General features: G+C 38.6%; 1 protein-coding gene across 2 annotated transcripts in view; it reads right to left on the reverse strand.

The window, feature by feature from the left end:
- Nucleotides 1–14,534, reverse strand: part of LOC124546024 (oxysterol-binding protein 1) — a 299,394-nt gene that overhangs the window by 240,572 nt on the left and 44,288 nt on the right. For both annotated transcript variants that reach the window (XM_047124997.1, XM_047124998.1), the window contains one exon: nt 7,549–7,754. In XM_047124997.1, the coding sequence (XP_046980953.1) occupies nt 7,549–7,754 (206 nt within the window). The remainder of the gene's footprint in view (nt 1–7,548; nt 7,755–14,534) is intronic.

Below are 14,534 nucleotides of genomic sequence, written 5' to 3' on the forward strand. Positions count from 1 at the left end.
TTCATTACATGATTCCTTTTTACATACAATGGACGTGTCATCGGCATACAGAACAATTTTGGAATTTATAGTACAGTATTTAATATCATTTACATAGATCAAGAACAGAAGGGGGCCCAACACCGAGCCCTGGGGGCACACCATATTTTATGTACGTGATCTCTGATTTGTAGACACCACTTTCCGTTTTAAGTAGAACAAACTGTTTTCTATTGCTCATATAACACTTTATTAGGTCATAAGCAGCGCCTCTAATGCCCATTTTCCATAGCTTGTCTAATAGGATGTCAACGTTCACACAATCAAAGGCTTTTTCCAGGTCTAGGTATACACCTGCCACATGTTCCTTGCTTTTGATACCCCCTATCACCTCTTCAATTAGTTGAGCAGCTGCAGTGCTAGTTGATTTACCTTTTAGGAATCCATTTTGATTTTCGAACATCAAGTTGTGTTTGTTAAGAAAGTTTACATTCCTGTTGAATATAACTTTCTCAACTACTTTGGAAAAGACGGGGAGGATTGAGACTGGTCTGTAGTTTTCTATTTTGTTGTTGTCACCTTTCTTAAAAATGGGTGTTACCAGTGCTATTTTGAGTCTGTCTGGAAAGGTGCCTGATTCTATTATATTGTTGACTGCTGACAGAGGTACAGAGACATTTTGGCTACAGGCTTTTAAAACATTAGTATTTAGGCCATCATGCCCAGCTGAATTAGAGGGTTTTAGAGAGCTAATGATGCCCATTATTTCTGCACAGTTTGTGGGGGCTAGATACATACTATGGTCACATGTATTACCTTTAAAACTGTAGTGCATGTTTTTATGTTTGTCATTTATGGCTTCCCCTACGGAAGAAAAATATTCATTAAAAATATTTGCAATTTCCAGTTGGTCTTTTATGAGCATACCACTGTGGTTAATAGTAAAGTCCATACGGGATTTGTCATTGCAGGTTCTAAAACTGTTTATGACTGCCCAGATGCCAGCAGTTACGTTGTGTAAGTTTTGAAGCTTATTTGCAACATAGTTGCTCCTGGTCTGTGAGAGTAAGTCCTTATAGTGTGCTTGATATATTTTGAAGGCTTCCTTTACCTCAGGAATCTCTCTATTATTCAGCATTGCACTGTGGAGTAATTTTAATTTTTCCCTCGCTTCAGTGACATTACTATTTACCCATATATTTTTGTTTATATTTTTGTGTGTTTCGTTTTTGTGATTACAACTGGGCATGTGGTATCAAAGCAGTAATAGAAGTCAGCAGCAAAGATATCATATGAAAAGCTATTATTTTCAAACCATCTTATTTGTGCTAGCATGCAGTTTAGTCTATTTATGTTGTCATTATACATTATTCTTTTAGTTACAAACTGTTGCTTTGTGGTGACAGTGGGGGCCTCATGGAGCTCCAATTTAAGCTGTACTGCATGGTGATCTGAGATGGCTAGTTTTAAAACCGATGCACTGTGGGATAGGTGGGTCATGTTTGTTATTATGTTGTCAAGACATGTTTTACTATTGCCAATTTCTCTAGTGGGCTCCCGAATGAGTGGGGTCAGGTTAAATTCATCACACAGACGATGTAACTTTTTGGTGCTGACATCATTTGTTAATAAATCTATATTTATATCCCCTGTAACTATAATATTTACATGACCATTTAGCCCAGAAAATGTTGTGTCTATATATACAAGCAAGTCAGAAAGATTTACAAAAAAAGGTATCTGTATTTGCTGCAGGTGGCCTGTAAACACCGATAACTGTTATGTTATCTCTACCCCATTTTAGGTTTATTGCAGCAAATTCTGAGACTCCTTCTAAGCAGAAGGCACTCACATCAATAACATCAAAATTACTTTCATTTACAGTGAAAATTGCTACACCTCCCCCAGTCTTGTCTTTTCTACTGAAGGCTGTGCAGAATTTCATACACAGTGGTTGACTAATGCTAATCAGAGCTTCATTGTACCAATGTTCAGTTACAACTAATATATCGGGTTTGTCAATCTGTGAAATTACATCTAGATCATTATGCTTATTTCTAAGACTACCAAGATTCTGGTGTATGATTTTAAGGCTGAGTTTTACCTGCTGGACCTTAGAGGATAATTTTGGACAAGCAATGAGGCCAGCAGGCTTTACAAGTTTCCCTGGCTTGCCAGTGGTGGCTGGTGTTGTGGCAGATTTTGTTGAGGTGGGTTGTACCACCCCATGGCAATGGACTTCTTTTCATCACTTTGTGAACAATGTCACCTGACTTCCGCAATAATTTTGCTACTAACAATCTTTTTGCCTCTTTTGTTCATGTGCAGACCATGAGATGTGTGCAGCTCCCTTTCTAGATAGCTGACATCTACTAGAGACACATTCTGAAATTTACTTCATAGAGCTTTAATCCTGTCATTTGTTTTATGAACTTCCCGGTTCACAATAGACTGTTTCATAAGATCATGCCTCTGTGGAATGTTGACAACAATTGTTTTAGTGTCATTTAACTTACCCAGTACCATTTTCATGTGTCTAATTGCATCATTTGCTTGATTTCTTGCTACATCATGTGAACCTCCCATAATAATGACACAGTCATTGGATGAGAAGGAGTCACAATCCTGCATGCACGGCTTCACTACAGCAGAAAGAGGGGCTCCAGGCTGGATGTGGCCTACCGCTGCAAAGTTGTATTGCATATTTGCGATGTTTTGCGCTATTTCACGTCCATGGCTGTCTCCATATAATAGAATCCGGCCCTGCTTGTGTTTCTGATTGTCGTCGTTTCTTCTGTTTTTCTCTAGGGATGATTTCTTGCATGTAATTTCACAGATTCCATTTCCTTGGACGGTTTGTTTACGTTCAGTTTCACGTTTTGCACACGAGTTTGGGACTTGGTGTTTCCTGAACTTATCACCGACAGTTTTTTTGCTGCTTGAAGGATTACTTCTAGTTTGCACGGACTGAACTTGTTCTTGTTCCACTATTTCATCGAGAATTTGAAACCTGTTTTGAGTAATGACGGCAGGAAAGCTTTCCTTGGTTTTTAGTTCAGGCCTACAGTCGTCCATCAGGCGCTGTTGTTCAAATTCATACAACTTCTTATTTAAGAGAGTAACTTCAGCCTTTAGGCTCTGGATTTCACTTACCATATCGCCGATTAGTACAGATAATTCACACCTACGCTCACAAATTTTTGCTTTATGATAGTTATCTGAATTCTGAACGCAGCACTGACTACAGTTCCAGCATGTTATAAATTCATTATTTTCTTTCACAGATGAGTCCACTTTTGCACATCAAAAATGATGCTAGTTATTACATTCCTTGCATGTGATTCCGGTTTTCAGTAGTACTTTTCCGCATTTTTTAAACTTTTCCCCATCAAAACACGAGTTTTTACGTAAGCTAAGAACTTTTTACTATTTGCCGCCATCTTGCCAAAAAAACTAACACATTTTACTTAGAAATGCCAGTGCAGCAAATCATTTTGTGAAAATTAATCAAAATGAGAAGTTTAACCTGTGTCACCAAAAATATTCATCCACCACCACCAACACCACCACTACCAACAACAACAACAACAACAACAATGCTGACATTGGTAGAGCTCGTTTCTTTAACTTCATGAGAAGTAACACTAAATTGCAAAAAGATATTTTTATTGCTAATTTTCTAAGAAACTGTCTACCCTAGTGGGGTTGGGAGGGAGGGCAGCAGTGGCTATTTTATTACAGCACCATCATTAAGATTCAAACAATTTATCATATTCTGTACTTTTGCAAAGTAAACTTGCTACACTGGCTCAAAAAAAAAGTGAAGAGATGTTAGCATGCCAATGTAACTTAATACATGTACACACTATTGGCACGTGTGTAAATGAATAGAGCTGCAATTCCCTGTGAAAGGTAAGAGGTCACCAGAGTGCATTAATGTTGTTCATGTTTAGTGTTGTCACCCGTCCTGACAGGGTATATAAAGAGTGGGAATAGTGTCAGATGTTGAGTGAACACTGAAGGACTTGGAGATGATGTATGCTCATGTAAGACAGTATTATGAGCTACTGCCAGTGCTTGAAAGGGATTTCATTGTGGCCCTCCATTTGGCTGATTGGTTAAATTGCGCAATATTCAGATTTTTGAGGCATTCAGATGTGACAGTGTTGGACTCCATGGGAATGTGAGGGCAGGTATACTCATCAAGGCTGTGATCGACCGCATCTGACCACTACAAGGGAGGATCACACTGCAGTCCTTTCACATCTGTGCCTATCATCTGAGAACAAGTAATGGAGCCCTTCAACATTCTGTGTCATAGTGCACCATTGTTTGGAGACTAGCAGCAGCCAGACTAGGGAACTACCATCCCATGCACAGGCAGCCAATAATATCACCCCACAGAAGATTGCATGTGGAGCAGTGCTGTAACTGGGAAGCATAGACCGCTGATGATTGGTGAAACAAGTAAACTAGAAAAAAGACCAATACCTTAAAAGCAAGTGAAAGTTAATGTACAGATAGATGCTTCTATATACTACATATTATTCAGCTGTATGCAAATGGTTTCTGCTTATTTTCTATGTTGCACAGTGTCATCAGAAAGCCCAAAACTTTCAAAAAAGCTACAAGTTCTCATTATTATTTTCATTGACATAATTGTCAGCAAAGTCATAATGATACTTCTGAAAGAGGGGGGTTAGAGAGGAGGACTTTTCTAACTGTGCCGCTGATCACTGTTAAGGGGAGTAAATATTAAAATCTCCATTTAAAAATTATCTTACATGCTGTAGTCTTTTAAATATGCTTTGTATTGCTGCATAGTCACACTGTATTACAGAAGTCAATGCTAAACTGGTCATCTAAGTATATCTGTACAAGTGAAATAAGTATTCAAAGATATGAAAACTGATGATTAAATCTGCCTGGTTCACCAATACTATACTCCCACACATTACAAAAACTGAACACAATATTACATCAATTAATGGAACACTAAGAAATAGCACTTTTCAGTGCAGAGGCAGAAATACCTGATTATTTATTTACAATGTCTATAATACATTTATAGACCACTAACCACCATCCAAAGTGTATTCTTACGCTACTCGGGTGACACCTCAAAAAGCCACCATGTTTTTTACAAATTTTTTGTGTTCCACAAAAACAACATCTAGAATTTGCTAAAGACTTCAGCTCCTTCTGTGACACTAATTTTGTTGTAAAAAAAAAAAAAAAGGAGTAAAAACCATCAAAAGTCAAAGGTACATATATAACCTTTAGCACTACGATAATGTGACAGAAATATACACAGAACACACTGCAGAAGCATCTGATGTTCCTGAAGCCATGACCCTACTTAACCTTATTGAGTATACTGATGCCTTGTTAAGATACAATGTGGACCATCAATCTACATAAAATTAGAGCTTTCCAGACACCAGTGAGACAAACTTACAGTCCCACTGTGATAATGGAAGCATCCGTCAATGGGTATACAGTTACTGGAATAAATTACTAAAAAATGAAAGATTGGAGAATGCTGCTTTTAACCAACAATTTTAACAGAAAACTCCTAAGAGTATGTGACAATTAAACATGAAAATTTGCTAAATGTGACTGATCATTTGAAACATATTTTAATTTCATTTCTACAACAAAATACCAACTGTATATCTTTCACTGCATTATGCTCAAATCAATAATGGCCTCACAAATTGAAAATCAGCTCATAAGTGAAAGAAACTCTGTGGAAGCATTGCCAACTGTGTGTTATTCTTACATGTATCACACGATTTCAGAACACACTACAAAATAAAAGTAATTATACTCAATGAAATGAATTTCTCATGTTAATATGACTTCTCACATCACTGCACCCAGACAAAGAATACTAAATTTCAAAAGAAAGGCATTTCAAAACTGTGGGTATCCTTACTTCAAAATAGCAATGTCTGGTAATGTAAATAAAGAAGCACATAGAACAAAAAAATGATGAAGCAAGTATGGACAAACATTATGAAGGCATCATTGATTAGCATAACTAAATTGTGAAAAGAGGATAAAATAAAAATATGAACACTTTGTGGCAGCTTGAACAGAAAGGAACTTGTGTTTTGCTTTTCTTTTTTGCCGTACTTTTGGAAACTATGGAACTGGTTCATGCAACACATCTCTGACCACGATGGTCAGTACAACACCCAAGTTAACAGTTCAACATTCATTCTACACACCTCACCTCATCAACACTGGCACAGATAAAGTGTTCTGTTGCTTGTTCTGTACATCCTGTAAGCTGCAGCAGGTGAGCTGTGCAGCCCTTAGATGAAAAAAAAATCATTATGTTCTCAAGCTAACTGTTATGAATGCTTCAGCTCTTATGCAAAATGAAATGAACTATTTTGTGTGAGTCTCTTAATTCTGCCTGTCTGGAACTTTATGTCTCTTCTTTACAGTAATTAGCAATCTGTCTTTTCCTACATTGTTGATATTTCTACCCGGAGTTTCCATCGTTTGATCTTCCACTGTCAGCCACTTTTGTTTTTGTTACTACAAACTCTTTGTGAAACCTGATACACACACACAAATTGACAATTCGGGAATGATTAAAGCCACAACCTGATTTTATTCTGAATATGCTTCTTTCATTTCCAAATAGTCATTCTTAAAATACCCAAGACAGGAGCTAATCTCTGTGAATCTGTGACTTTTCATTACATAATTCAATATTTCAGCTTGAAGTATGTCAATTCAAAAGTATTATGTGAATATCTCCAGTCCACAATTGCAGAATTACACACACAGTTTCTACTTCTTATTCATTCCAGTTCCTTGAAAATTAATGGCACCTGATTACACTCTAGTGCTTCTTGTAGCCTATTACATAATTTCTTGACAAAGGTTCAAATGTCCCATTTGGAGGAAAAGATTCATTTATTTTTACAAGTTTCCATAGAAACTGATAAAACTAGCTGAAGTCTTAACTTCAATGACTGAAACAAGTATGCCTACTGTATTTACTGTATCATAATGTGCAATTTTCAAGGCATACTAAACCTTCTTCTTTGAGAAACATTATCTGTGTACAAAAAGATAACCATTATTTGATTTCCCCCCCTAGCCCATCCAACAGTGTTATTTCTTTGAAATTCTTGACAAAACTGCCCTTTTTGTATGATTTAATCCATTAGCTTGCAATCTTGCCTAACATTTGAGAGTGTTGTGTAACACAGCAGCTACACAAATAAAAGAGAAAATTAATCATAAGCAATTCAAAATATCTCAATGACAAAAAAACTATGACTGGACAGTTTCAGGTTCAAATTATGATAATCTTCCATAACAGTGAGAGAGAGAGAGAGAGAGAGAGAGAGAGAGAGAGAGAGAGAGATTTTAATATTAGTAAAGGTTACTCATTCTACCTATGACTAAAAAGAAATATTTGAATAGAAACATTAAGAACTACAGCTTATTTCTTTTATTTTCTTTAACCAAACTCCAAAGGTACATCAAGTAATATTATGTGGTAAGAAAAAAAATTGGCGAAGTTTATATTAAAATGCATTTTACCTGACTCCATCACTCGGATAGCCTTAGCTTTTGCCAGTTCTAGGGCAGTAACCCATCGTTGACGTTCCACTTCATTGGCAGCCTTTATGTGAAATGTCTGAGTGCCACCATTTGATATAACAAATGTACATGAATCTTCTGTGTGTATTAATGCTCCATGCAAACTTATTGTGCCACGACATGTATGGGACATTTCAGCTTGGTTCCTATAAGAGAACAAGACCATTAGAAAACTGAACAACTTCATGCATAGACAATGAAGAAGTGGGAGGAGGCGAGAGGTTGAGAAAGATTCAGAAAAGATGGTAAAGGGATAAACCACTTTAAATTATAAACATATATGCAAGCAACATACAGAAAGAGTTGCTGGCAGCATTCACCAACATCTGTGTGTTACAATCAAGTGCAGTCTACAATGAAAATTTGAGCTTGAAATCAGGTCAGAAATAAGATTTAACCTTAAGCTGCTGGCACATACCACTAAAAGTACTGCTGTACTAAGGAAAGCATATATCAATTTTAGCAGATTCTTTCTCAAACAAAGCGCATCCAATAGTGTGGAAGAGTATGAAACAATGTGGGAAGCTGAACAGCTAACGTAACAAAAAAGATCCCAGTCTCTACTATATACAGCATATTTGGAATCAAACTGATATGAATAATCACATTTCATTATTATTATATAATCCACATAAAATGATCTTAAAACTTTCAAGGAGGCTAAATCCACTTTGATGAATAATGGCAGCTCATCAACATTGGTGTAGGAAAAGTTTATATTAGTTGTCCTGTAAGCTGCAGCAGCCAACCTAGTGCCCCGTAATGGACTGCTTCTATGATCTTAAGCTCGCACAACTTTACTTGCTGCATCCATAATAAAAAGGAATGTGTTGTTAATGAATCCACCATTCAAGTACATACATCCAAACCCTAAGTACTTCTGCAATACAGGTGTGCTGAATGTCACATCAAATACCACCAATTTCTCCTTACCATTTACCTTCTCACTGTTTTCTTTAGTTTCGTAGTGTCTTTACGTGTCTGTACTTTCCATAATGCTTTCATGTTAGGATCCACAAAATCCTACCATGTCAGAACAACCTTACAATATGGGAACAATAGTCATTTTGTTTCCTTGTTCTCAGAGGATTTTATACCTACTTGGTGAATTGCAGCCATCTCAGTTAGAAAAATTCTATGGTGGAATCCATTCACAGTATCTATTAAATCTGGTGTATCCTCCACGCATTAGTTAACATAGAAGGGAGAAACCTCCCTAAAATTTCTTTTTTCTTCTTCTAATAACAAAGAATTGATTCTAACGCAACTGTGCACTGTTTCAGTCTCCAGGTTTTGCAGTATTTGCGTGCTAACCAGAAAGCGCTGTTTACTAATTTTCCTGCCGACCAACCCATGATACAGGGAGTGTTAAGGGTTTGTCAATTGGTTTTAAGGAGTTGTGCAGAGCAATTATAAAAGCCAACTAAGACAAAATCCTTCTGCATGGGCAAGTCTGATACAACTGGAAATCGAAAAATGGCACAAAAAAAAGGTAATCTATTCCAGAGTCTAAAATTCAATTTCATTTTAAATTTATAAATTTGAATTTAAAGATCAGCAACACATTCACCCAACTGTAAGTGGATCCGGGTGCAACACAGTCTGGAAACACTACACTTTTAAATAAATTATACTTTACAAAACTGCCTACAAGAGTTTCCTGTTACTGCACCCCCAACTGCAAAGGATCCAGCTGAGAACCCTAGTCACAGACAAAAGTTATGAAACACACTTGCCAAGGTCGGGTGGATTGTCTCTCACCATTCCCTTTCAAAACTACATACATATTTTTTCCCAAAGAAACTAAATTGTGATGGTACAGGAAGTAAAGATGTTGACACTGGCTGAAAACAATGTTTAGGTGGTTATCCTGCTGTCAAAGCATCTGCATGCCATAAACCTCCTGCATACTGATGACTGGGGGATGACAAGCATGAAGGCACTAACAAGGTTGTGTGCCTACTGGCCCTGCATCATGCAGGATACTGAGACAACAGCCTGCCCCTGTGAGACCTGTGCTTCAACCTAGTCAGCACTCCTGCAATGATTCCACATTCAGCGTGCACCACAGCACTCATTGAAATGCTTATATGGGGACTTTACTGGCCCCTTCCTTAGAGAAATGTGACCCATTGTCATAGACTTTTATTTTCCAAGTTTTCATATGTAGTCTGAATTTCAAATACCACAGAAACGAGTGCTCTGCAGAAAATACTCAGCACTGAAGGGGTCCCAGAAACAACTGACTGGGGTAATAGCCCTCAATTTCTATAGAGCACGTTTCAAGATGTCTGCTCTTTGAATGGCATAATGCTCCCGATGGTACCATTCCACTCAGCCTCCATTTGTGAAGTCAGGCAGTCTGTCCGGTCATTTAAGGTGCAGATGCGGAAGATGCTATCAGCTGCACCCACTGCTGATGTCCTGAACCAGATGTCGGCCTCCGAAACGACCACACCAATACAGAGGCACACAATGGCAGAACTGATGCATGGCCGACAACACTGGACCCTCTGGAATCTCCTGAAGCCTAGAACACACTCAACACCAGCCCATGTCTGTCCCTCATTACTCATTGGCCAAAGATATTTGAGCCTGCAGCTTCAGAAAGACCCCACAATAGATACCAGTGTCATCAGAGCTGCACTCCGAAGACACTATGCTGGTGTGACATACCAACCAGGTATGACATGCCAACTAACTGCACCCACACTTAGTTGCTTCCACATCGAGACCACCACCACACACCCTGGAGTCAGTTTGATACGACTTCTAGGCACCTGGCACACACCACTACTAGGTTCAGTGCCATTGCAGATGGCACCCATAGAGTGGGATCCTTTTCCACCTCCAGCACCAGAGACATCCAGTACAGCCCCGGAGACTGGAACACTGGCTTCTGCTGACTCCAACATCAGATACATACCCCTGCTGCAAGCAGAAAACATTGACACCAACGCTGAGATGAACAGCGAACCTTTAGCAGGTTTGCGCACCCACACCTCTCCCCAATTCAGACAGCAATCATACACAGACAGGGACAGTGACACTTCTGACACTACCCATTATTGGCCCTATCCACTGATTACAGTGGGTAGGAATGTTCTCTCTCTCTCTCTCTCTCTCTCTCTCTCTCTCTCTCTCTCTCTCTCTCTCTCTCTCATCTGACAATAAGTTCAATACATTGCGATCAATATATTGCATTATCCACCATCAACAAATCCTCCAGTGGCCAATAAGAAGCACCTACAAGCTATCACGATGGGCCTGGCCACTGACATCAAGCCACAGATAAAACTTGACTGCTGGGCTGCTGCAAGACACTTTGAATAGTGCTGTACTAAAGTCTCCACCTTGCTTACTTTCATGACTTGGCTGTCTACTGGATCTCAACTAGAGCATTTTGGAGAGCTCTCCTACACATTATTGATGGATTTGCTTGATTTTTGACTACCTGGTTGATTCTTTTGATGTGTTGTACATTTTATAACAACTTCACATGAACTGGATTTGTTAACTACCAAACGATGGGGCACTACCAAACGACGATCTGTGTAATAAAGACTGTGCTGCACCATAGCAACTTCATAGCCTGTATAACATTTATATTATGCATGCCAAAACCACACACGTGTTTCCACGCCATAAGTGTTATATGTTTGAGCAATGATGTTCTAGTAACACTCAGCATTTACAGAGAAATAGTAATAAAGATTGAATGATGGTGAATCCTGTTTAGCATCGTGGCTGATAGGCAACGAGAATGGAAGCTGCCATCTGGATGTTACCACTAGTACTGTTCATAATGCAGCAATGAGTAAATAAATTGATTTTTCAAGAAAATTTTAAAAATAACCAACACACAAAACAATACACTAAAGTGTTTTCCTATGTCACAGTGATGTGACTAGTCCCAGACATCTTTAGTTACATTCCATTTAATATGTAGTTACAGAGCTCTATTGTATCCATAATCAATAAGCTTGATTGAAATAAATAGTGTATGATTTTCTAAAGGATGTCAGTGAATTCTTAAAGTATAAGGTGGAGACTGTTCAAGAACAATGCTTAAAAATGTTATTTATCGCAATCAATGTGCGAGGAATAGTCATGAAGTCTGACGAATTGGAGATGGGCTGCACCATTTTGTTTCAGCTCGTTGATCTGCATGCTATGGTACTACAGCACTCGGATTTGACTGTTTTCTTGGAAAGCAAGAAATTAATTACGTAACTTTATTTTATCAAGCTGATGATTAGAACTTTACGACTACCACTCATATGTGAAACTGTTTTATTACACTCAGCAAGATCACACACACTGTGCAAAAACAGGTAGAATAATCATTAGTGAAACATTATTTCTCTACAGAATTTTGGATTGGATTTTGCTGGTGGTTTTAAGGACCACAATATCAGATCATCAGTCACTCCATGCTGAGAATGTCACATCGATAAAATTCTTGTATAATAAACAAGACAGACAGTCAACATGGCCATTAGTATGTTTGTCTTGCATGGAAAAAGTAGAAGGGAACGGTAAAGTATCCTAAGGTGGGGGAAGTATGTTGGCTGAAAACTGCTGAAGGCCCTCCAGGGCTATTCAAGCAATGTGAACATAGATATTTCACATCCAACCAGCAAGTCCCCAATCAATATGCAAGACTGGTGAGATCATCATCAGTGTTCTGCCAAAAGGCAGTTCTCCAGGCTGTCCGGTCTTCTGCCTCTTCAGGTCTGCATAATTTCCTCTTCCCTTTATGTGTCTACCATATTTTATCTCCTTCTTCCTCTCAGTCTTCTCCTACAAATCAATCCTTCCAAAGCATCTGCTAGCAAGCACTTCCTTCTCAATGAATGTCCCAACCAGTTCTTTTTCCTTCCTCTTACAATCTTCAGCAGACATCTCTCACCAACCCTTTCCAATACTCTTTCATTACTCACTCTTTCCATCCTGCTTATACTCTCCATTCTCCTCCACATCCACATCTCAAATGCTTCTAACCTTTTTTCATCCTCTCGTCTGTGTCCATATTTCTGCCCCATTTAGTGCCACACTCCAGACAAAACATTTGCCAAGACTTTTCCTTAGACCTTTATCTAATTTACCACATAAGAGTCTCCTCTTTCTGTTGAATGCCTTCTTCGCTATGACAATTCCAGTTTTCACCTCTTGGTGACATCTCAAGTCCTCAGTTATTGCGCTTCCAAGATATGTAAATGCACTTACTTGGCTAATGATAGATTGTCCTATTTCAATATTGGACAGTCTGTGTCTTGTACTGATGACCATACTCTTTGTTTTTGCTGTGTTTATTTGCATCCAATATTCCACACAAGCTTCATTCAGATCTTTCAGCATGTTATTCACTGTCCACTCACTTTCTGCCACTAATACCATGTCATCAGCAAATCTTATACATTCTATTCTCTTTCCACCAATACATATTCCTCTTTTCCCTTCTAAGCCTTTTGCAATAATCTCTTCAAGGTATGCGATAGACAACAGTGGGGAAAGGCAACAACCTTGTCTAACACCTCGTCAATGCTGCTTCCTTCTGACATTTCATTTCCAATCCTTAACCTTACTTTCTGGTGTAAATATAGATTCTGTATCAGTTGTCTCTCTTTGCAATCTACTCCTTTCCTCTTCAAAATATCCATCAGCTTGTTCCATTGAACTCTGTCAAAAGCCTTTTCTAAATCTGTAAAAACAGCAAAGATTTCTCTATCTTTTTCCGTATATCTTTCCCCTACAGTTCTTAACAGGCCAATAGCATCTCTTGTTCCTTTTCCTCTTCTAAATCTGAACTGCTCCTCTGCAATCCCTCTATCCAGCTTGCCATATAGCCTTCTATTCAACACTCTCAGCAAGACTTAAGCTGCATGAGAAATTAGACTGATAGTCCAATGCTCTTCACATTGTTTAGAGTTTCTCTTTTCCTCTATTGGTATCATAACTGTTGCAAGGAAGTCCTCGGGCCATTCCCCTTTGTCATATATCTCGTTACAGAAGTAGACTATTTCTTTTCTTGCCTTGTTTCCCAGATTCTTCAACAGTTCTGCTGGCAAGTCATCAATTCCACATGCCTTCCTATTCTTCATCTCATTCAGTGCCTTTTCTACTTCTGCTGTAATCATCAAACGAAGTCCCAAAGTCCTGGATATGATGTTCACATACTGCTAAGCTTTCATGGACAGCACAGGAACCAACAGTGTAGTATTTGTGTGTTCAGGGGCTACAGCCACGCACGTACTTGAGGACACCCGTCCCTCTCCAAAGTTGGATACTTTGCTGGGGTTCAGGAACTTTGTGAGTATCACACATACACCAGGTGAATCATGTGTAACTGGACACCTGGTGGGAAGCACAATTTGTTGGTTGAACTTTCCTTAATTACTGAGAAAATTTTGGAAAGTGGAGTGTGGAGTGTCAAACCTAGTAATCAGTGACTAAATGAAAAAGGAGATAAGATAAAAGCTAAGGGGCTAGAAGAGTAAAAAAAAAAAATCAGAGTACTTGTGCAAGTTCAGGCCACTTCGAAGAAGCCACCACAATTTATGATTCATGGAGGAAGGATACACAGAGAAGGGGGAGGACAGTGGTTGCATTGTTGGTATAAGAAGAAATGCTGCAATGGCACAGGGGTCCATGCTCCCAAAGCACATGCTCACAAGCATTGTGAGCTGCCTAGGGGAGGAAGAGTTCAGAGACACTAATGACTAGGAAACTTCTGAATCAGTAAATGCACATTCCTATTCCTGTGCACAGAATTATAAAATGTTTTGTCACCAGATACTATTTGTAGTATGAGAGTCTTTGCAACTAAATAAATTAGTGAGCTACACAGTACTTAGCATTGTTACCAAAAATTCCAGTGGCCATTAGACTGCCGCTGACTACGGGTGTCGGTAGGAATGCAAAGG

Source organism: Schistocerca americana, chromosome 8, assembly GCF_021461395.2.
Source record: "Schistocerca americana isolate TAMUIC-IGC-003095 chromosome 8, iqSchAmer2.1, whole genome shotgun sequence".
NCBI classification, from domain to species: domain Eukaryota; kingdom Metazoa; phylum Arthropoda; class Insecta; order Orthoptera; family Acrididae; genus Schistocerca; species Schistocerca americana.